We start from the raw sequence: 22,297 nt of genomic DNA, 5'->3' as shown, positions 1-22,297 counted from the left end.
TGCTGCGACACCGTACCCACACACTCGGCCCACTAAAGCGTGGCACGGTCTTCGGTGGTGGCCTGGGATGGCAGCCCATTCTGTTGTCACGAGATGGCGACGATGTCGCTTTGCGGATGCGAGCGCCGTGTGATCGGAAGTGCCTCCGATGGATTCGACCTGCCATCCCGCCGCTTGTTCAGCTGAGCCGTTGGATCTCCACGTTTCTGTTTCATCTACCGTTGCAATGCAACGGCGATCACAGGTACTTCCGATCCAGTACGCTCATCGGCGTTTCTCGAACGGATTACTAGAGGAGCCTTCTTCATCGGCCCCTTCCCCGGAGTTTGGAGGCGACAATAGCAATCCGTCATGGCTTGCAGCATCTCTCTCCACCGAATCCACTTCCTCTACTTTCCCCTCAAACCCCTCTCCGGTTCTTTCTTCTCCTCCACCACCGCTTTAACGCCTAGGATGCCACTTCTCTCCTCCCCCTCCTCCGCGTTCTCTAGGAACGGGGGCGTCGGATTCAACCGGAGCAAACAGATGCTCTCGGCCTTCCCTTCCTTATCCGACGACCTCCGTCCGGCCCTTGGCGAGAATCCCGAGGGAATCATCTCCGGAGAGTGGCCGGAGAATTTCTCGCTCCTCAGCTTCGATGACCTCCGCGCCTACCTTGAGACCCAGATCATCAGCGAGAAGGTCTCGCTCCTACTCCCTTTCTGTCCTCTTTCTTCCTTGACCGTGGTGTTGATGGCATCCTTCGGTTTGTTTTTTTCTTTGGTGTTCGCGCAGACGAAGCCGTCAGCTACGCTGGATACAGTGATGTCGACGGAGATCCGGACGGCGAGGCCGGAGCAGACGCTGGAAGAGATCGACCACAATTTCGAGGTTGTCTCTGGGCTTCCAGTCGTCGATGATGAGCTGAGGTGTATCGGTGTCATCTCCAAGAAGGACAAAGCCAGAGCATATAATGGGGTTTGTTTCTTTCATATTTTTATCCGTTTCATTTCTTTCTCATCATCTTTTACATGTAATCTGAAGAGTTTCTTTAACATAATCGATTGATTTCGATCTGATCTCAGTTCTAACGTGTTGTGGCTGGCTGATGTCTGATAGGAGTCAAACAGTCGTCACCATAATAGTTTCTCATCAATGGAAGTCAGAAAGTCCATCACAATTTTTCAGATGGATTCTCTAATTTGACTGTTCATATGCCATACAATAACGAAATTCAAGCTACGCTTGATGACTCTAATATTTATCTCATTAGTTTAAGGTACTATCACGTTAGTCTAGTCAAGCATATTAAATTCGTCATAGTGGTTTAGGCTCAATCAGCCTGTGAACATGATATATTATACATGCCTCTATGGTTAATTAGGCTTAATCGACGTGTGTCTATGATGTATTTACACATAATTGTATGATGCTATCACAAAAAGTTGATGTAGGCTTAATCAACCTGTGTAAATGTTGTCTACATGTATACCGATAAACATATGATGTAAAATAGGCATATGTATGGGAATACAAAAAGTTGAGCTTCACAATCTGAGTTTATATGTTCATGAACTTGTTACATGATTTCAAACATCATTATTTGGACAAGTACCATTTCTGTAGTTTCCTCTTTAACTTGATGTTGAATATTGAGCTGTCACTTCCACAACTACAGAAAGTGCACAATTGCTTGCAATCTATTTACATAGACATAATCATCCTATTTCTGAGGTCTCTTTTTGTGACTTTGTGTGTGTATGGTAATGTTAGAAGCACTTTTCAATTCTCAAACCTACTTTCATTCTTGTGTCAAGAGTCTTGCACTTGATTTTCACTTTGTTAATCTCTAAACAATTGCTTTAGGCTGCCCATCTTTGTGGATCCAATGAGTTATAGGGGTCTCTGATAGCGTCATTCTTAGTTGGATTATTGCAGAGCTCTCACAATTCCAATCTATGTAACTGCCTTACTTTCTGAAGTGTATTTACATTATGAGTCAAATGTTGAATCTCATTTCAGGAGAAATAGATAGGAAAAAGTTGATGTTGTGCATGTATAAATAAGACAACTTATCATTGAGACAGTGGATCTTTCTTGTACTAATTGCCCCATTGCCTCGTGAGAAATCAAGATCAGTGGAGATCTTCTCAGAATTGAAGTTTTCTATGCATAGAGTTTTCAGTTCACTTGCTTACATAAAATCATTTGACGATTTGACTAATGTTAAAGTTCACTTAGGATTCATATTTTCAGAGTTTCTGTGGCCTTTCAAATCATTCACTCACATTTTTCAGTCCTTCCATTGTCCATATTGGGATGCTTGTGGATTTGGATGTTGAAACAAACATTTGTACTGGGAGCTACTGGTCATTAAGCAAGGTAGCTTTTTAGTGATTGTACCATGTGAAAGGCTTAATCTTTTTTTTTATTTTTTTTATTTTTACAACAAAAGGCTTAATCTTGCTCTTCCATGGTACTTCATCCTCTTTTCTGCTACACTCTTTGCTACCTTCCAGGATTCTTGTCCATCAGCCTAAGGACTGCAGCTATAGAAACAGATCAAGTAACATTTTGCAATCTACTTTCACCTTCAACTCATTTATGCTTCCTCTGAAGCTTTTGCTCTTGAACCGAACTCACTTAATTGGCATGCTTCTCTGGCCACAAACAAACAACAAGATGTTTGTTTGATATTAGAACAAACAAACATCTTGTTGTTTGTTTGTGTCATCACAGTAGCAATATGTCCATTTTCATCCTTTGCATATGATAACTATGTAAGACATGGTCAGAATGAATTGAACATGCAACCCATATCTGAACTAGCAAAAGAGTCGGACTTATTTTGCTCATGGCATGGATGAAGATATGATAAATAGCCTTTGTTTGGTTGGGGAAATCATTTATGACTGAGAATGAAGCGTCTTGAGTGGGCTCAAGATAGAGAATTTGTATGAGTTTCATGGTGTATCTAAGCAGAAGATAACAATTTTTTTCCTGGTAGTTCATTTGCTTAATTAATCATCAATATCTTGTCTCAACACTTGTCTGCAGTTCAGCCATTTCCACGGAGGTTGTGAATCATGTCACTAGGTTCCATGACTTGGAGCAACTTTATCTAGAGAACTGAAGCATCTTAAATATTGGTTCGGTCATCCATCATAGACGGCACATTATCATGAAGCATTAATTTGTACTGAGAAGTAATGGTATACTCAAAATTTTGGGATCAAATCTTCTGTTGTGAGTATATCTAAGACATGTCCATTGCCCTGAACGGTTGACAGCTAGTTACACTGATCATGGGGATAAAAGCTAATTTTGTCTTTTCATGAACCTTGTATTTTCGGAGCTCTATAATTTGCTAATATCCAATTTTGCTTAAGTAGTTGAAATCCAAGGTCGGTGAAGTCATGTCTTCTCCTGCAATCACACTATCACCTGACAAGACGGTCTTGGGTAATCTTTCTTTACTACGCATGTTGCTTCAAAATTTTTTGGTCAAATTTGAATAAAACTGTTTCGATGTTCATAATTATGCAGATGCTGCAGCTTTAATGCTTAAGATGAAGATCCACAGGATACCTATTTTGAATAAAAGTCAGAAAGTTATAGGTAAGTGTTACAGAGTGTTTAGGGAGAATTTCAATCATGAGGCCCGTCCTACCATGAACTGATTTTTTTCTTTTCAAAACTAGGAATGGTTACTCGCACCGACATTTTCCAAGCACTGGAGGCACAGGAGGTATAATCCATCGTTTAAATCTCTCCTGCCTGTTTTGTTTATAAGGAATAATTGGAAAAGATGCTTTAGGATGGTATGCAGCTACGGCCTCCGGGTCCTAATCTTGTATAGTTGGTGATGCTGTGATGAACTGTTGTTTCATAATACTATGCAGTTGTGGCTTCTAATTATTATTTTTGTAGCATGTCATGCTGGTGTTTACTGCTTTCAGCACTGTTCTTTTGGTTGGTCAGGTATTGTTATCTGGTACTTGTGATCATCCTATTTGTATTAGTTTTTGAAAGTGAAATTTAACTGCAGCATTAATTGAAATCTCAATATAAGATTTGGTTCCTTGCATTATTGGGGTCTCTCAAGTAGGATATAGAAACAAATAATAGGCATTTTGTCTCCCCATCTCTCCTGTCTTATGTGCTTTATTTTTCTGTCTTGTTTATTGGGATTAGCTGGCACTGTCCGATTACTTGGAGCCCTCCCAAGTCCTTCCTCAACCTACCTAATTGATGTGGTCCCAAAACAAAGTGCTAGGCTTCTTTGTATGAATAATATATGTCTCTTGGAATGAGATGAATATGATACTTTGTGAGGGTTCTTTAACCTTGCTATGCATGAAACAAGGAACTCCCACCATCTATCTACAATTAGAATTGTTTAGTGTAATGCGAAGGTTAACAAAAAGACAAATTGAAGGCCAAAGGACACATGATCATCAGTCACTAGTTTTCTTGGCAAATCGTGAAATTTCTCAACTAGTCTTATGTTGATCATTAGACCTGCTACCACTATCTAGCTTAAAAGGCATCAACTAGATTACCAAGCGTGTCCGTTCATTCGGTCGCCTGACTATAATTCACTGGTGATGGCATTCTTCTTTAAATTGTCAGTCTAACATCCAGAATATTTGCTAGTACGATTGTGCAGCACAACCACACAGATAGAAATCCAACATCATCTTTATTCGTCGAGCCCTTCACTCTTGGTTTAGTAGTCACATATAGCTAAGCGAGGAACCAAAACCAATATGCTGACCCTCTTCTTTACAGATCCAAGGCCAGTGCTTAGTAGAGAGCACAAGAAAAGAACTACAGCAAATTACAAAGCTCAAAAAAAGAAAAGAAAAATGAGATACACAAAATGCTGGTCAGGAAGGATAGGCAGAAGTGGACTCGAACGGTGATTTGGCCCTGGCGGAAGAGTAGATGCTGGAAGCAGAGAAGCTGGAATTACTACTGTTACTCTGACCCCGTTGGCCCAGCAACGCACTGCATGAGGTCGACGTCGTAGCGTCGACTGCCGCGGCTGGTGCTGCTCCCTTGAGGAGGCAGTCCACCTTGGCGTATTCCTCCCTTTCATGCCGGATCTCTTTGAGCATCGCGGCCACGTCCTTCATCGTCGGTCGCTCGTCCGGCGCGGCGTTCACGCACAGTAGTGCCACCCCGAGCACCTGCAGCATCTCCTGCACCTCCGAGTCTGGCCGGCCTCTGAGGCCGGTGTCGAGCACCTCCGCGCTCCCTTTCCTCCGCCGCACCCAGTCCACCACATGGAGCCCGTCCGGGATCGTGGGGTCGATCGGTTGCTTCCCCGTTAGCACCTCCAGAACCACCACACCGTAGCTGTACACATCGCTTTTCTCCGTGATCTTCATCATGTAGCCGTACTCTGCAAAACATTTGACGCAGTTAGGCACTCCTGGCGTTCACTGCAGCAACGAAAGGGTGGATTTCGATTTCGATACCTACCGGGAGCAATGTAGCCATAGGAACCGGCGAGAGTGTTCGACGACCGAGCAAGGTCCCCGTCCTCGACGAGCTTCGCGAGCCCGAAGTCGGCGATGTAGGCCTCGAAGTCGAGGCCAATGAGGATGTTGTTGGCCTTGATGTCTCTGTGGACTATCGGCGGAACACAGTCATGGTGGAGGTAGGCCAGACCCTGGGCGGCTCCCAGGATGATCTGATACCTCAAATCCCACTCCAGGGAGAAACCGGTGCGCTCGTGCAGCAGCCCCCCCAGGCTGCCGTTGGCCATGTAATCGTACATTAGCAGCCGAGTGCTCTTGTTCCAGCAGCACCCCAGGAACCTCACGATGTTCTTGTGCCGGATCGAACCGAGCGTCCGCACCTCAGCCGAGAACGAGTCCCGGACTCTGCTGCTGTTGCAGTCCTCCTTTGCTGCCAATTTTCCGGCTGATGCGCTTGTTGGCCACAGCTTCTTCACGGCGATGGCTTCCCCGTTGTCCATTTGAACGCGGTAGACCACTCCCGAGCACCCTTTACCGATGACATTGGCGTCGACCAAGCTACGCACGACCTGGTCCACGGAAAAGCTCAGCTTTTGGAAGGGCGTGAACTGCCATGGCCAAGACATCTCCCCGCCCATCTCGGAGCCGTCATCTTCACCGCCTTTCCCTCCCATTCTCCTCGCCCTTATCACTCCGATCATCCCAAGAACCATTGCGACCGTCGCAGTGATCAGCAGAGCTATAGCTAATTTCAACTTATGCACTCTTCTGCTCTCGGCCTCAACCGTCATGATTGGCCGGCCATTGGCATCCAAGGTGACGAAGCACACGTCTCCACCGTGGGTGCAGAGCCCTTGATTGCCGGCAAGGTCAGAGGCCGAGAGTTGGCGGAAGAGCTTAGTGTCCGGAAGGTAGCCGGTAAAGTTGTTGTTGGAGACGTTCAATGTGACCAAGTTTTCTAGTCCAGCAAGCGGAGTGAGACTTCCGTCAAGCATGTTGTACGAAAGGTCGAGCACTGATAACTTGCTGAACGCAGACATCTTCGCCGGGATCGGTCCGGTGAGCGCATTCCTGCTAAGATTAAGAGCAATGTCAAGCCCTTCAATGAGGCAGAGGTCGTCGGGGATGCCGCCGGTGAGCTGGTTGCTGCTCAGGTCAAGCAATTCCAAATTCGAACATTGGCCGAGCGATGTTGGTATCGGGCCGGTCAGTGAATTACCATTAAGCACGAGCTTGTTCATCGAATCCAGCTTGCCAAAGCTGCCGGGGATCGGCCCCGTAAGCCGGTTGAGCGACAGGTCAAGTACCTGCAGCCTGGTGATCAATGATAAGGAATCGGGGATGGCATCGGAGAGCGTGTTGTTACTGAGGTTGACCATTTGTAGCTGGGAGCTGTTGCCGATGGACGCAGGAATGGGGCCGGTGAGCCGGTTGCCGGAGAGGTCGAGGAAGTCGATGCTCTTAAGCCCGCCAATCTCAGCGGGGATGGGACCGGCAATGCGATTGTCGCCGAGGCGGAGACGGACGAGGGAAGCGCACCTGCCGATCTCGGCGGGTATTGGGCCGGAGATGTCGTTGGAGAGCAGCAAGAGCTTGGTGAGGTTGGGAAGGAGGAAGAGGGCGGGCGGGATGGGGCCAGTGAGGTGGTTGTGGGAGAGGTCGAGAGCCTGGAGGTTCGTCAGCGAGGCGAGGGAGGGAGGAATGGCGCCTTCGAGCTGGTTCTGCCACGCAAAGAAGACGGTGAGCGACTTGAGCGCCGCGAGCTCGGCCGGGATGAGGCCAGAGATCTGGTTGGTGTCGAGCTGGAGCTGCGAGAGCGACGTGAGGTTGGCAAAAGAAGGCGGTATGGAGCCGGAGACGTTGTTGTCGCTTAGCATGAGATCTTGGAGGTTTGAGAGCGCGCCCAAAGATGGCGGGATGGCTCCGGAGATGGTGTTGATGGAGAGGTCGATGGACTGAAGGGAAGAAAGGTCTCCGAACTCGTCTGGAATGGGGCCGGAGAGAACATTTTGCCACAGGAGAAGCCTCTCGAGCTTCGACAACCTGCCGAGCGACGCTGGGAGCGGTCCAGAGAGCGAATTCTCGTAGAGGTACAGGTTGACGAGCGACGAGCAGTTGCCGAGCTCCGGTGGGATCGACCCTGACAACATGGTGGTGTAGATGGACAGTGTCTGGAGATTAGACAACCGGCCAAGCGACGGCGGAATGGGGCCGGAGATCTTAGTGTCGGCGAGGCCGAGGACGGTAAGGTTGGCGCAGAGGGAGAGGGAGTCTGGTATCGGCCCAGAGAGGTCGCGGTTACCACCGGCGCGGAGGGTCTCGAGGAGGGAGAGGTTGCCAAGGGAGTCTGGAATGGGGCCGGAGAGGCGGTTGTCGAAGAGGATGAGGTGGCGGAGGGCGGCGGCGGAGCCGAGCTCCTCCGGGATGAGGCCGGAGAGCTGGTTGGAGTTGAGGATGAGGGAGGAGAGGTAGGACAGGCGGGCCAGGGCGGCAGGAATGGCCCCGGAGAGGGAGTTGGAGCTGAGGTCGAGGAGGGTGAGGAGGGAGCAGGCGGCAAGGTCGGACGGGATGGCGCCTGTGAGGTTGGCATCGGAGACGACGAGGGTGGTGAGGGAGGGCAGGGCGGCGCAGAGCCCGGCGGGGAGGGGGACGGCCAGGGAGACGGATCGGATGGTGATGGTGGACACGGAGTCGTCGGCGTTGCAGGCGATGCGGCTCCACTTGCACGGGGTCGCGTGCGCCGGGTCCCAGTCGGGAAGCGCTCGGGCGGAGGAGGAAGAGGAGTTGATCCACTGGTAGAGCGCAGTGACTTCTTGGTTGGCAGAGGCAAGCAAGGAGGAGGAGAAAGGTGACAGCGACAGCAGCAGTGGCAGGAGGAGATAGAAGCAGCAGAGTGGAGGGTGGTGACAGAGGAAGAGTGGGAGGAGGTGGCGGTTTTGGCATGGGGATGATGGAGGGTGGCGCTGTTGCCTCGACCTCGACATCATCAAAAACTCCTCGACTTCAAATCCCAACTCGCTCTCCCCGGTGCTCTCTCACTGCTTGTTTTGCATCGGGTCTCCTCCCTCTTTGTTTGCTCTTTCTCGCCGCTTCTCCTCGTTTAAATCTCAAAAATATAGCAAAGCCCAGCACTATAATTTTGGTGGGGTTGCCTCCACATATCTATCCATCCAGCTATCCATGTTTTCCACGTACTCTACGAGTTCCTTGAAGCGTCGTATATTGGGTACACTCGTCTCCCGCTGCAATCGGTGGCTCAAAGCTCATCTATTTGCAAGCGCGGGACTCAGGCGCACCGGACCGAACCGAGCGGCGACGTCGGATCGCATCACCCGCGGGGCCGGCAGCAGCAAAGAGACGACACCATGTGTGCGTGTTTGCATGAAATGGTGGGGTGGGGCTACTGTTTCCCTATGGATTCGCGCGGTGAGTCGATGAAACCGGGATGCGCTCGCCTCCATGGCAAAGTGTCGTTTCGGGAGACACGGAGCATCTCACCCCGGTGGTAAGTCTTTATGTGCAAGAGATTAGAAAAAGGAAGAAGACAGCACCCACATAAATAACACGTCAGTCGTAACCGACGAGGGTTACCGATATGACGCGACCAATCCGTGTATTTATTACTTGTTACTGCTCCCGGTCTTTTCTATTGTCTCTTCCACGGCGACGCAGCACTGGTACACACTTGCACATCCCTCTCGGATTCCCTCGGCTCAGATGGCTCCGAAGGGGCTTCGCCTGGGGCTCCGGGCCGCCCTCCTCATGAACTCCAAAACCTAATAAACAGTGTGGGTCTGTCGTTAGATCATTTTCGAACCATGTCATTTATTAGCTTGGCATGTATACGAACCGTTTCGTGGAGGTTTGCATGGGTGTGTCCTTTTGTGGTCAACCCAGACTACGATGTGCAGCTGCCGTGGTTCTGCCTACTGCTTCTACGAAGCTGCATGCAATTCCATTTATGTCATTCTGTCCATCATTTTGAGGATGGACATCCATCTAGTAGGCTTACGAGGAGAACCAGTGCTCGACCTGCTACAGCTTCCTTCTTAACCAAACCTTTTGAGTTTGAATGCATTATAGTAACTCCATACTTGAAATAACTTCTATCCATGGGCAAGAACCAGCTACTTGGCCTGTGGTTTCACATGCATTGCACATGCTACACAGTGATATCACAGACCATTGCAAACAGCAGGTAATGTAAAAGAAGAATAATGTAAGTCATCCACGTTGAGGTCACGCCACCACCCACTCACCCGGTTTAAAGTTTGGACTGCTGCATTTACCCACATCCCAAGGCCAAAACCACATGGTGGTAGATTCCATCACTCACCTCTCCGGCCTTGGCTTACATCGCTTTGTACCTCTCCCCTCCCTCTACGTCTGTTCTTTAGTCTGTAGATCAAGATGGCCACATTTATTTATAGAGCAGAAGCCCAGTGCAATGGATGCACTGCACAGCGTACTGCTTTGGAGACACATACAGCTCTCAAGGTTAGTGAGGTTGGTGGATGCAAAGAGGGGGCGGGGGGAGGGGCCCATGCAACGCAAAAAGCAATAAAGCTAAGCGGCGCTCCACGTAGCCCTTGTTTTAAGGGTCTTGGGCGCCTCGGAACACTCTCCCTAATCGCATCAATCCACGTTTCCCCGTAATTCCTAACCCCATTAAGGGCTTTGCTAGGTAGGTATATCGAACCCAAAGACAGGGATCCTCGCTAGCTATCTTAGTCCAAACTTTGATCTCACCCTTGGCGTGATTTTTGATGTGGGACTCGGAAGATCCTCACCCTTAAACCCCCTCTATCGTGCCATAGCCATAGCCATAGCCATAGCCATAGGGGTGGGGAAGGACATGATGTGGTCAGCTAAATAAACACTATACAAATATATGCCCTTCATCGAAGAGACTCACACGTGACTAAGCCATAAACAAACTAATCCATTCACTCAAAGCGTGTAAATGGAAGACGAGACATACATAAAGAAAACAAAAAAGTAGGTTTGTGGAAGGGAGCACACCTCGACTCGGTTCGAGTATCCGAGGGCAAAGCAAAGGAAGAGGAAGGAGGAGGTGTTGATGAGTGTCACCTGCTCCTGCCATCACCATGCGCTTTCCTTTCACAAGGCTCATGGCCTCGACGAGCTATTATTAGTGTCATGGCTTAGCTCGTGAAAGAGAAGGCCAATGATCTCGTTTCAGGCTCGTGTTTGGCTAAGCTTGCTGTTCTTCTAATGCTGCTTCATCATGAGAGCCTTGCTCCTGAAGCAACTCGGGGTGGGGTGTTCCGTGACATGGTGCATAAATTACTCCACCTTGGATAAAGGATTGGGCGATCAGGACGATTGTCTTGCTTATTGCAAGTGGGTTTAGCCGTAAAGGCTAAGGTTACAGTGCTTCGAGTTGCTGCTTGGGGTAAGCTACAAAAAATAATAGGGTTACATTAGATCGTTTTGCTTATGGGTTACACCATTCCAAGAGGTGCAATCCTGGCTTAACCTAAAACACGATGTTGAATGCCACCTAAGAGGATGATCGACATCATCTCTCTCATACACCTCCGAGTTATAATGACATGATCCACATCAGACTTAGAAAATGTAAAGATGGATACCACATATGAAAACCGAAGAGCTCTCCGATCAATGTACTCTAAAAAGTGAAGGGACAGAGTGATTCCAGGCTCACAACAGGCCACTAAATAGTTTTAGCATATGCTTTCTGTACCAAAGAGTAGCCTTGCTTTCATGCAAACCGAAAAAACAATTAGGAAAGTCAGGATTTGGTGCTTAGACTACCCGTAGCCACTAAATAGGAGGATAAAGAACAAATGCATGATCTTATTCCATATCTGAATCATTGTTATTTATTACTATCTGCATGCAAGCAAACAAAAGTCCCCAGTCAACTACATGGAAGAGCAAATCACAAGATGGTGACCAATAGCGGGTGACAACGCAGAATTGGCCACTATGGAATCGTAGCGTTCCAATGTTCTGTAAAGTTCAGATGTGTGTTTTTGTTAAGAATAGAATTAGAAGTGATCGAATATGTCTCACTCAAAAATCTTTGTAGCATAATTGATTCATTAATTTTATTAAGCTTTATAGTATATCCTTTTATTCCTTCCATACGTAATTCTTTTCTATCCGAGCAATAACTTATTTAAATCAATGGTTCAAAATATTTAATCTAAATTAATATTAGTGCAATCATATCATATTCTTGTAAGTTAATCTAAATCAATGGTTTCATGCCTTAATGGTATGTAATATTGAATTTATAGAACATGGTTATTCAGCAGTCCCCAAGATTAGACAAGCTGGATGGAACACTAAACTTGTTTTTGTAAGAATCATTAGGACTCTCATTACTATCCACAAAATTTTCTTATTTTTGCAGAGCAATAACTTGATTTTAGTTCCTGAAGCCAATTGAATTAGGTGTCATCGATTATAAAATTGATATTTGATCTTTTTATGTTGATTTAGAAATTTTACTCGGTCGATAATATATACAAACTTTTGGAAAACTTAAATTTGTTGAAAATAGCAATACATTTGTCAAAATATAATAAATTAAATGAATGATTCTCCTAAAATGATGAAAATAATATTTTTCTGAGATTTTATATCGTATAAATACACTTTATTTATGAATGATCATCATAAATTGACGAAGACAATATTCGTTTACCAAGTATTACATTTGAGATTTTGCATGATGCATGATGTAAATATATCTTATATGGTATAAACAAAATATCAACATAGTCAAAATACATCTTGTAAAAATTTAAAATATATAATTTATATTTTTTTAGAATATGCACAAGTAACTATATATATATATATATATATATATATATATATATATATATATATATATATATATATATATATATATATATATATATTCCTTGAGACTTAAAAAAGATCATCATTCTTCTGCATTATCGTTATGTCATAATGCTGATTTTCTCCACAGAGTCATTTGTATATAGATGTTGTATGTGATGAAGCCACAACACTTGTAGAGGTGGAAGTTGCAACAACTATAGAGGACATAGAAGTTGTGCATGATAAGATATCTAATATAGTAGCTTCATCTTTTATGGATCTTTCGTACCCTATTCTTTTTTAATTACAGATCATATAGTACCTTCATCTTTTGTGGATATATATATATATATATATATATATATATATATATATATATATATATATATGTTTTTATTAATAATTCTATTAAGAGATTGTTATATGATATGAAGTATTCTAGCATGAGATCGCTAGCTAGCTGGTAGTCGCTAGCTAGCTGGTAGTCGCCAGGGAGCTGACGTAAGGATAACATGGCATTTGTCGAGAGGGTTAGGTTGGCGATTGACACTCCCTTAATCATCTCCTGCTAATCCCATGCTGTAGGAGGCAGTATAGATTAGCATCATACCATAAGAGCCCAAATAGGCTAACCCGCATTGTAGGGGGTTGTACGAGTCAATCGCTCGCATGAATACATCGCAGGAGGTACGTGTAACCCTTATAATCATAATTCTCTCTTGTCAATTTCGTAGGTATGAAAAACCAAATCTCGATATCTAAAGAGGGATCGGTCCTAAAAAACCCAACCAGATATAGAACCAATTTTTCATTAACTAACTTAAGTCTTAGAGGGGTCAGGTTCGGAATCCCACCGATGTCGACTTATTATGCAGGGTTCTAGAGGAGATCAAATATACTCCAATTCCACCTCAAGATAACCTCATAATCACCCTTGCTAACTCAACTTCAACTACTCCGTCCCTCCCTCAAAAAGACTCATGTGGATGAATTCGTACCTTCATTGAGCCATATCAACTCTCGATCCATGACATCAAGCTATTAACACTATGTATAGACAAAAAAAATTTCATATTTAAAAAAATACAATGATATGATATTATCTTAGTTCCTCAACTTTATTGAATCTAATTTTGCTACTAGCTAAAAAAAATCTAATTTCACTAATATTCCAAACGGAGAGAATATAACTTTAACGTATGCCCATTTCATCAAATCAGAAGAGTTATGGTATGAAGTGTAAGGAAGGAAGTTGAGGAACGAGAGCAAAGAGGCAATGTAATATAATTTATCATGAATTTAAATGACTCATATTCTACCATCAGTGTTAAGATACTCGTAATGCATATGTTGACTATTGTTGAAAAAGTTTATTCGATGATTTTCTAATTAAAAAAACAACGAGGGTCATCTCCGTTGAATCTTAGATTTTGATAATGAAACTAATTGATAATTCATCCCCTTAGTGTCGACTTTTTTTCTAACAATCTTTAAAAATGAATTTTAATAATAACTCATCAAATAAAGTAAAATTAATAATTATATTGTAGTCATCATAAAGAGGCAAAGAGCCATCCAAAGGCAATACAATTTCTCATGGGTTTGAATTACTCATATTCTACTATTCGTGCTAAAATTTTCCTAATAAAAAAAAGTTTATTAGTTGATTTTTTAATAATAAAAACAATAAGAATCATCTCTAAAGATGTTATGTTGGCAAATTCTCAAAAAAACAATCCTAACAATAACTCATAAAATAAAAGGAAAATTGCATTATAGTCATTATAACGAGAACAACCACAATATTGATAGATGTTATGATTTGCATGGCTTCTCTCATAGACATAAATTTCACAAAAGAATAGAAATCAAGAAATAAAATAGTAACATCCTTTCGCTAACAACTCACAATCAATGACTCTTTTAACTTTCACTCATGAATAATATTAACAACTCTTTTTATAATTATAGATGACAATGGTCATGCTATCATAATAATCTCTCTATGAACAATTTTGAATTATGGATCTTGAAAAATTAGAATATTTCTTTGAGATGGAAGTAACACATTGCGTAGCGAAAGCATATATTTATTTGATGGTTTTTGACGATATGGGTCTCCTTGGATTCAATTACTGATGAACTTCTTAACGATTTATCATAGCAGAGAAGGCTTGCTGGGTGACTTATTTATCTTACAATCACAAGACCTCTTAATCGATTTATTCTTCAACCTTGGAAACCAAATCTTGTTGTGGTAATCTAAGTTTTGTAATATTTAAAATGAACATCAGAACAAAGACCTTTTTTTTTTCTCTTATCAAACATTATATGATTGGAACTTTGTATGATGTAAATATACCTTATGTGATATGAGCAAAATATAACATAGTAAAAAATTACCTTGTAAAAATCAAGATATATACACCCCTTGACCTCGAAAGTTAAATGAAAAATCATAAACTTCCAATTATATCTTTTTTCCCAAAGTTGGATCAGTTTTCAAAAGCCTATGTAATATAAAAATACTAGCATCTAAAATCAACACAAGTTGCATTTCCAAAGGTTTCATAGATTACATCCATTGGGATACAATAGCCCGATATCCTTGTAAGTCTCGTCAGTCGGAAGATTTCTTGAATCTAGCTAGTTCTTACAAAGAGCAATCTTTCCAAATAACAGAGTAGAGACCAGTGAACAAGGATGTATATTACATCATCATCATCATCAACATAATCCAAGTCATTTTCCTACACGATGCAGCTCGTACGATCCGCAAAGAGATGACAGAATTTGAAACCAACTCTTGATGTTGAATCACTAGAGTTGGTGGACAAGAGTGATTGCCATAATCCAGTCGGCCGAGTTGAAGATGGCAACTTTTCTGCTGGTTGCTGACGGCACGTTGAACATTACCTTCTTTTGGACTAAGAGAAAACCTAGATGAAGATGGAAGTGACGAGATTCATTAAAGAGAAATATTTATCTCAAAGGCACAGAAAAAGCAGGTGAAATACAACCTCCATCATTGCACAATAGAAACAATTGCAGATAAAGCAAGGTTGGGAGGATAGAAATGGAATTTCTTGTAAATACTGGATTGAATAACCTGAATGAAAATGCACATATGATAACAGCCTTCTCCATGCTCACCTCTCAACAGGTTGACGATAATACAGTGGATGATTCATCGCCGAGATCCATTCAAGAATCAGAACCACCCTCACTATCATCGCATGGAGCTCTAGACTGAATTGTAACACGAGCCCCTGACAGAAGTCTGCAGGAGACAAGTATAATCTATCAAGAGATGAAGCAGCGCAAGGTCATAATAACAGGTGACAAGGGCAATGAGAGACAACGTAACTTTCCTCAATCTTGATCACCTTCTCCTTTCGTTCCTTAAAAGATTCTACGCTGGTGGATGATGCTTTGACTGATAAGGTGATCTTTTGGTATTCACCTATTGGCAGTTCCTTGCAGTCTTGCCCAACAGAAGATTTCCTTGGGCCATCTGAAATAGATGACCTATGTGCTTCATTTTTGGGCTGCTTGTTCGATGTCATCTTAATTGCACGCGGGAGGCACTTCGATCGCGATGAATCCACTAGCTTTTCGATGTCCTGCTTAGAGTCTGGTGTCTTGCTATTCCTGAGAGTCACCGAGTTATCTATATCAAGTTCTAATGTAGCATTACCAAAAGAAACAGTAGCACTATTGCAAGCTACTACAGGGCCTAACCACTTGGATGAATGTATATTGCTGAAACACTAGGATAAGAACTAAGGAAAAGAGCAAATTTAACATAATAGTTAGTTCTACATCATAGAAGACGAGATCATATTTCATACAAAATATGACTGGAACTCAAATATCAGCTTATCCTGCCATATTCTTGATAGCATTCACTTTCTAGTACTGCAAGCTCACAGAGAATTGAATTCTCTATGCTAGGCTTGAAATTTTCAGAGTACTATGCAGTAAATTCCCTATTTTCAAAAATGAATAACCTCATTATACCATAGTTGAATAGACAATTTAACAACTCAAAATGACATGTTTAAAATTCTTTCACACAAAATATGGCTCAAACAATAGCTATACTTCACTATTTATACTATCTTAAGTACTGTGCGTCGACCTATGTAGACATAGGAACTAATGGACAAGTCCTCCATCTTCAGGAAACTATTTAATCTTTCTTGGTCACAATGTTACTCACACTGTCAACTGCATAGCTCCTGGTTTTGTACTTTAGGCGCTTTAACTAATTTAGATTGACCAAGAATCTGTAGCTATCTGATTTAGAAGTGACTACTGCAAAAGATCATTAAACTTTTCCTCAAAAAGATCTATTAAGAAAAGAAACATAGATTAAGCTTTGGGTATGAACATGGGCACCATAAGCGAAACGTACCTATCTGCATTATATGAAGAAGAACGTTTGAGGGTGGGCATCATTTGCCCTACTGTATCCTTGTGCTTCTTAGTCTCAATTAAGCTCCCACTGAAATATTCCTTCTCATCTAGTCTCAGTCTTATTAGCCTCGGATCCTCTGACAGGTAATCAATCTCTCCGAGGGTCATGGATCCACCAAACATCGGCGAAGGGAACTTCGCATGGGAGAACCTCGGCTTGTAGGTTGGCACTAGTCCGAAGCTGTGGTGATCCTTCACAGAGATTGACCCACATGTAATCAATTGCATCAGCACATTGGTTGGCCTCACCTTTGGCCCTGTATCAAAGAGGACTTCCTCCTCTTCAAGTATCCGAAAGCTGTTAACCTTACCGGCATCAGCTCTTATCAAAGATTCCAAGGTCTCTGTCTTCCCACTAGAGGATGACTCGCTCGACAAAGTTGGCGCAGGGGAAATTTCATACCCACCTGTCTCCGAGCCCTCTTTGGATCGCATGTCACGGTTCCACCGCTTCTCCTCGAATTCAAGATCTATTGAGCTGTCATCAGTTGAGATTCCTCTAATGCAGGTGGCATGACTTCCATGGGCATTTCTCCCTCCGCCATCCTCGGTCTGGGTTGAAGCATCTGCCGCACCAACGGGCTTGTATGCTCGGTACTCTGCGGCGACCGACGAACTGTTCTCCCACGAAGAAGGCCTACGGGGTCCATGATCCGGAGATATGTTGGTTGGCAAACCGGGCTGACGAAGCAAGGGGGAATGCTCGTCGTCTTGAGGGGAAGGCAGTGACGGCGATGGCTTGAGATCTTTGAGTACAGTTGAGGCAGGGGAAGAGGAGGAAGAAGCAGCGGCTTCTTGAGTTCTTGAAAGTGCGGGGTTCTCCTGCTGTTGGGGCTTCAGATTTGGCAACCTCGGGTTGCCATTGCTTTGATGAATTCGATCTAAATGAGCAACAGTACCGGACAACGATAGTGGTTTAGAAATCTAACGTTCTTCCTTAGCTTTCTATCACAAGTACAGCTCCAAAAGAGGTTTCTTGAAAGAAAAAACTATGCTTTCCATTAAAGGGCACCTGAAGGAGACTGGTCCAAGAGCTCAGAACCCTTGAGAACGTACTCGTTGCCATTGGCCGGGAGCACGAGATCATCCTCGGCGAGGTCATGCCACACGAACCCATTTTTGTAGCTCCTGAACCATCATGTTCGTAGGTAAGAACACAGACAAATGTAAAATGGTTTTCAAAGCGAAAAAAAAGGAAGGGTTTTTATGACATCGCGGTGCCTCACTACCTCTTGCAAGACCACGAATACATGGCGGGCATGCCCTTTCCTCTCAACATATTGAGCCGATTGATGACATCTACAAAGCAAAACACGACGTAAACCCCAGCCAGAGCAATACAGTTCGTGAAAAATCCAACCTTTTCGAGTGGCTTATGTCTGATTAGAACAACTGACCTCTCAGGTACAGGCCATCGAGGGAAGACAGGGGAACTTCGATGAAGTGGGGATGCTCGAGGTGGCGGTTCCGGCAGAGGTAATACACAACGGGGATTTTCCACCCCTGGGGAGGCGACGGCGGAGGCGGAAGCTTCGCATGCGGCGGAAGAGAGGGCGGCACTGGCGGCTCCGCCCAAGCTCGGGCGCTCTCCGGGCTGGTCTGGCCGCCGTGCTTCCTCACTCGCCCCTCCATCTCCAACCTTCTCCTACACTCAGAACGGGAGAGAATGGGGTCGGTCAACGTGGGATTTTTGAAATGCTTATAGATGCGGAACGTCAAGACAAAGTAGAGAAGCGAGAAATGGTCAGGGTTTACCGCTTCTCCACTGCATTCCCAGCAAAAAGTCGGATGGAGTTTGCCGAGGAGGGTGAGGTAGGAAGAGGTACGGCTGCTTTGGAGGGAGTAGCGGAGGCATTAATTACTCACTGGGAGAGTGCCGTGGAAGGAAAAAGGAAGGCCCGACGACTCTCCTTGGAACGAGTTAATTGTCCATCATCGTCCAACGAGAGATGACACGTAGGATGATCACACTTTAAGATTCGGACATCCTGTTGATTCGATCTTATCCCATTTTAATAGGATTTACTGACTACCGCTCAACTCCTCGCCCGCTGGATAATTCAAAGCTTCGTCAAACGGTCGTGGTTGACTTTTCTTCGCTATTATTATCTTCTCTGTATTGACGTAGTCATGATGTGATAAATGAAATGATGTCTACAACTGATGTAAAAATAGTTAAAAGAGACTCCTCTCTCCCGAATGTAATATGAAACATAAAAATAATTAAATAATTTATTTTTATCTTTTTTTTTATTTTAATCAAAATATTGATTATACTTACTAGATTTGAGTTAATTTTGTAGGATTAAATCAATTATTTTAAATTAAAATTAAGTCAAATCGATTCGATTGAGTCATAATTATTTAATTGATTCGATTAAATCTTAGATTATCTCTTATTTCTTTTAAATTACTCTCATTTTCACTATCTTTATTTCATCGCCTTCTCCTCCCACCTTACCTCGATTGCTCCTACTCCTTATTCCACTCTGTTATCTTTTCCTCATTCACATTGTCTTTCTCCTCTTAACCCTTTCTTTTCGCTTCCTCCTCCACCCCTCCTACCTTCTCCTCATCTCACTTCACCTCTTTCTCTCTCTCTCCTCTTCTCCCCAACTCTAACATTGCTTTCTCCTCATCTTCTTTCCCCCAACTCTAACATAGCTTTCTCTTCCCATTCTATCCTCTCATCCGCTCTCTTGCTCTCTCATCCTCCTCTTAATCCAACTCTAACGTCACCTCTCTCTCTCTCTCTCTCTCTCTCTCTCCTAGTTTCCTTTTTTCTCTGTTCTCACTACATCTTCTCTCTCTCCTTTTTTCGCAGTGTGCTTGTATTTCTATAAAAAAAAATTAGATCGATTTAATGAAGATGTCTTGATTACACTGGAGTTACACTTATATCACGCTTAAGTGCTAGTCTATCCTTAGTTATATGTTGAGTGAAGCCGTGGCTTCAGACACGAAGCGGCCGTCGTGGCCTTAATCATTAATATGAAGCTTTATGTCAGATAAAGTGAATATAAGAGCCACATCGATCTTTGATTCAACATAAGCTGTGATGGCAATGATCTAAGCAGAGGAAAGTTGGAGACCGACATAAGGGTCCAATTTGGACCAAAAGTGGATGTCAGTGCTTTATGTTAGTGGTCTCGTGTGGGTAAATGCGACTTATGTTAGTGGTCTCTGCATGGAACTAAATATTGTAGTTATGAGGACGTCTACGCGTGACAGCAGTGTAAGAATGTAACGCCCTCTTTGGACAGATATGAACTCGATACGATTCACGAAAAGCCGAGCACAATCTTGAAAATTATTAGGAAATCCGAGTCATGAGTACGGACGTGAAGATTCATGTGATGTGATAATGATGGAAGATGCCCACGAGAGTGATTTAGATGTGATGATGAATGATACTAACCGTGTTGAGCTTTACATTGATGGATCACAGGACGATTGATGGGTCACAAGATGCCTATGCGATTGTGGGGTACTAATTTCAGTTAGTTATTTTTAATATTTTGATTCTTATATTTTTTAAAAATTATATTGATATTCTCATAGTTATAAAAGTTAAACATCTAGATATATTTACCATAACGTCATCGATTTTATCACAAAAAAAAAGATAAAAAAAAATAATTTTAGTATTTCATTTGGTGATAATGGATGACGATGCAGTTGGGGGCTATGAGTATATGTTATAGATAAAGAGCACGACGATAATAGGTGAGGGTGATTCTACATCTATGTCGATACTGACGTAATTGTCGGACGACCCTTTTGTCACTCTATACATTCCATACATGTGTCAGTGTTAACGAAATCGTTGAGCCACGAAAGGGCCACCGATGCAGATGTTGAGCAACACTACTTTGTATATGTATTAGCATAGTTATCGAGTGGCATCGCTCGGCATATGTATTGTGATAATATAAAATGTCAAATGACCCTTTCGCTGCTTGGCAATTGTGTCAACGTCGACGCAAATGCAGAGCAATGAAATGGTCACTCGGCAATTGCGTCGACACAAATGCAAAGTGATCCTCATATCTCATCGTCTCTCTTCTCATCCACAACACTCACCCACGAGGCCATCGTTTGTCACCACCGATGCTATCTGTCACCACTAATTAAAATTTTAAAATTATCTTTTTGTCTTTTATTTTTGAGTTTATGTTAATAAAACAGACATCATTAGGTTAAATAGATATAGATATTTTACTTTCATAATTATATAAACGTAAACATAATATTTTAAAGCGTAAGGATCAGGATATTAAAAATAGCTAACTACATATGATAATATATAATTCAAGGTTCGTAATTTCATATTGTACCAAAGTATCGAGCTCAGCTCAATACGGTACAGTATGAGTATACCGAGTGGTACATTATGATGTACTATTATATATATATATATATATATATTAAAAAAAGATGATGTCATCTCGATTTTCTACCCACGTGGGGAGAAGAAACTAATGTTTCCTTCTCCCCGCGCAAAAGAGGGTGACTAGGTGACCATCACCTCGTTTCTTCTGCTTGTGTGGGGAGAAGAAACGTTGCCTTGACGACACTTAGTTTCTTCTCCTCGTGACATTGTCGAGACTTCTTCTCCCCATGCGGATGAGGAGAAGTCATCGACGATGCTGAGGCCTCATTACCTTAGACGAGGAAAAGGCGACATCTCCTCTGCGAGATCTAATGAGGGAGGGCGACGACAGATCGGGATCATCGAGGGAGAGTGGCACTGGATCTCCAGGTTCTTCCTCTTTTTTTTCTCATTTTTATTTTTTCTCTCTCGGCTAATACCACCCGGTGGTAGCAGGTGGCGACTATCAAAATCGATCATCATGATGGATGGTAACAGGACGAAAATAATCACAATCGATGGTACAATTCGGTAGCGGACAATTCGCGTACCGATCTACTGACAAATCGGTATGTACCACCCGGTATGAATGGTAGTATTCGAAATAAGAGACCGGGATCTTGATCATTTATTTCTTAAAGGGATAGTAAATGTTATGCGAGCCAAACAGACTCTCATTGCGTGAATGATGAACGAGATGGAATGAGATGAGATGGACTTCGATGGCCGAAAAGAAAGAACTCGATCGTCTCGTTAAAGGTTGGAACACAAGTAGAGTTTAGGGATGAACAAAAACATATATTGTGCGGTAGTGAACAATGAATGACGAGAGATAGAAAGAGAAGCATGGAATGAAATAGTTTTAACTCCCAGAAAACTTGCGCCACCGCAGCATGGAACGAACAATGAATCACGGCCTCCACGCGCTTTTGCCGCTGCAAGGAGAGCAGGCAGAAGTCCATACTCGCCACGCTTTCCTTTCACCAAGCTCGATGCGCTCTCGAGGGCGTAGGACGCACGGCGACAGCTCCACCGTCTTTTTTTGACTGCTCCGCACGCGGTGGTGGGTATTGGGTGAAGCCAAAAGAAAAGGGGAAAGGGGTGTGCGTGCGTCTGACAAAGGCTTCCAGCGAGAAAAGGG

The 22,297-nt window shown here is 43.4% G+C and overlaps 3 protein-coding genes across 5 annotated transcripts; 1 reads left to right on the top strand and 2 right to left on the bottom strand.

The window, feature by feature from the left end:
- The first annotated feature begins 110 nt into the window (after positions 1-110).
- LOC135627723 (uncharacterized) lies at positions 111-3,897 on the top strand. Its single transcript, XM_065133916.1, has 5 exons — positions 111-681; positions 775-957; positions 3,372-3,441; positions 3,526-3,597; positions 3,681-3,897. The coding sequence occupies exons 1-5, from the start codon at positions 352-354 to the stop codon at positions 3,731-3,733; spliced, it is 708 nt and encodes a 235-aa protein (XP_064989988.1). The 5' UTR covers positions 111-351; the 3' UTR covers positions 3,734-3,897.
- Positions 3,898-4,660: 763 nt separating this feature from the next.
- On the bottom strand, positions 4,661-9,771 carry LOC135627722 (LRR receptor-like serine/threonine-protein kinase RGI1). Its single transcript, XM_065133915.1, has 3 exons — positions 9,316-9,771; positions 5,467-9,241; positions 4,661-5,386 (listed from the first exon to the last, which is right to left on the bottom strand). Exons 2-3 carry the CDS (start codon positions 8,450-8,452, stop codon positions 4,869-4,871), a joined length of 3,504 nt encoding a protein of 1,167 aa, XP_064989987.1. The 5' UTR covers positions 8,453-9,241; positions 9,316-9,771; the 3' UTR covers positions 4,661-4,868.
- Positions 9,772-14,856: 5,085 nt separating this feature from the next.
- Positions 14,857-18,668, bottom strand: LOC135585693 (protein SOSEKI 3-like). Of its 3 annotated transcripts, none has more exons than XM_065133622.1 (8): positions 18,540-18,668; positions 18,182-18,429; positions 18,014-18,083; positions 17,797-17,912; positions 16,723-17,665; positions 15,673-15,956; positions 15,459-15,585; positions 14,857-15,244 (listed from the first exon to the last, which is right to left on the bottom strand). In XM_065133622.1, exons 2-8 carry the CDS (start codon positions 18,414-18,416, stop codon positions 15,016-15,018), a joined length of 2,004 nt encoding a protein of 667 aa, XP_064989694.1. In that variant the 5' UTR covers positions 18,417-18,429; positions 18,540-18,668; the 3' UTR covers positions 14,857-15,015. The 3 variants fall into 3 exon arrangements, with proteins under 3 accessions (XP_064989694.1, XP_064989695.1, XP_064989696.1); XM_065133624.1 differs by having other exon boundaries at positions 15,106-15,244; positions 15,459-15,605; positions 15,668-15,956; XM_065133623.1 differs by lacking the exon at positions 18,540-18,668 and having other exon boundaries at positions 18,182-18,527.
- Between the last annotated feature and the right edge of the window lie 3,629 nt (positions 18,669-22,297).

The sequence above is a fragment of the Musa acuminata genome, chromosome BXJ2-11 (assembly GCF_036884655.1).
Source record: "Musa acuminata AAA Group cultivar baxijiao chromosome BXJ2-11, Cavendish_Baxijiao_AAA, whole genome shotgun sequence".
NCBI classification, from domain to species: Eukaryota; Viridiplantae; Streptophyta; class Magnoliopsida; order Zingiberales; family Musaceae; genus Musa; species Musa acuminata.
This window is presented reverse-complemented; position numbering and strand designations above follow the sequence as displayed.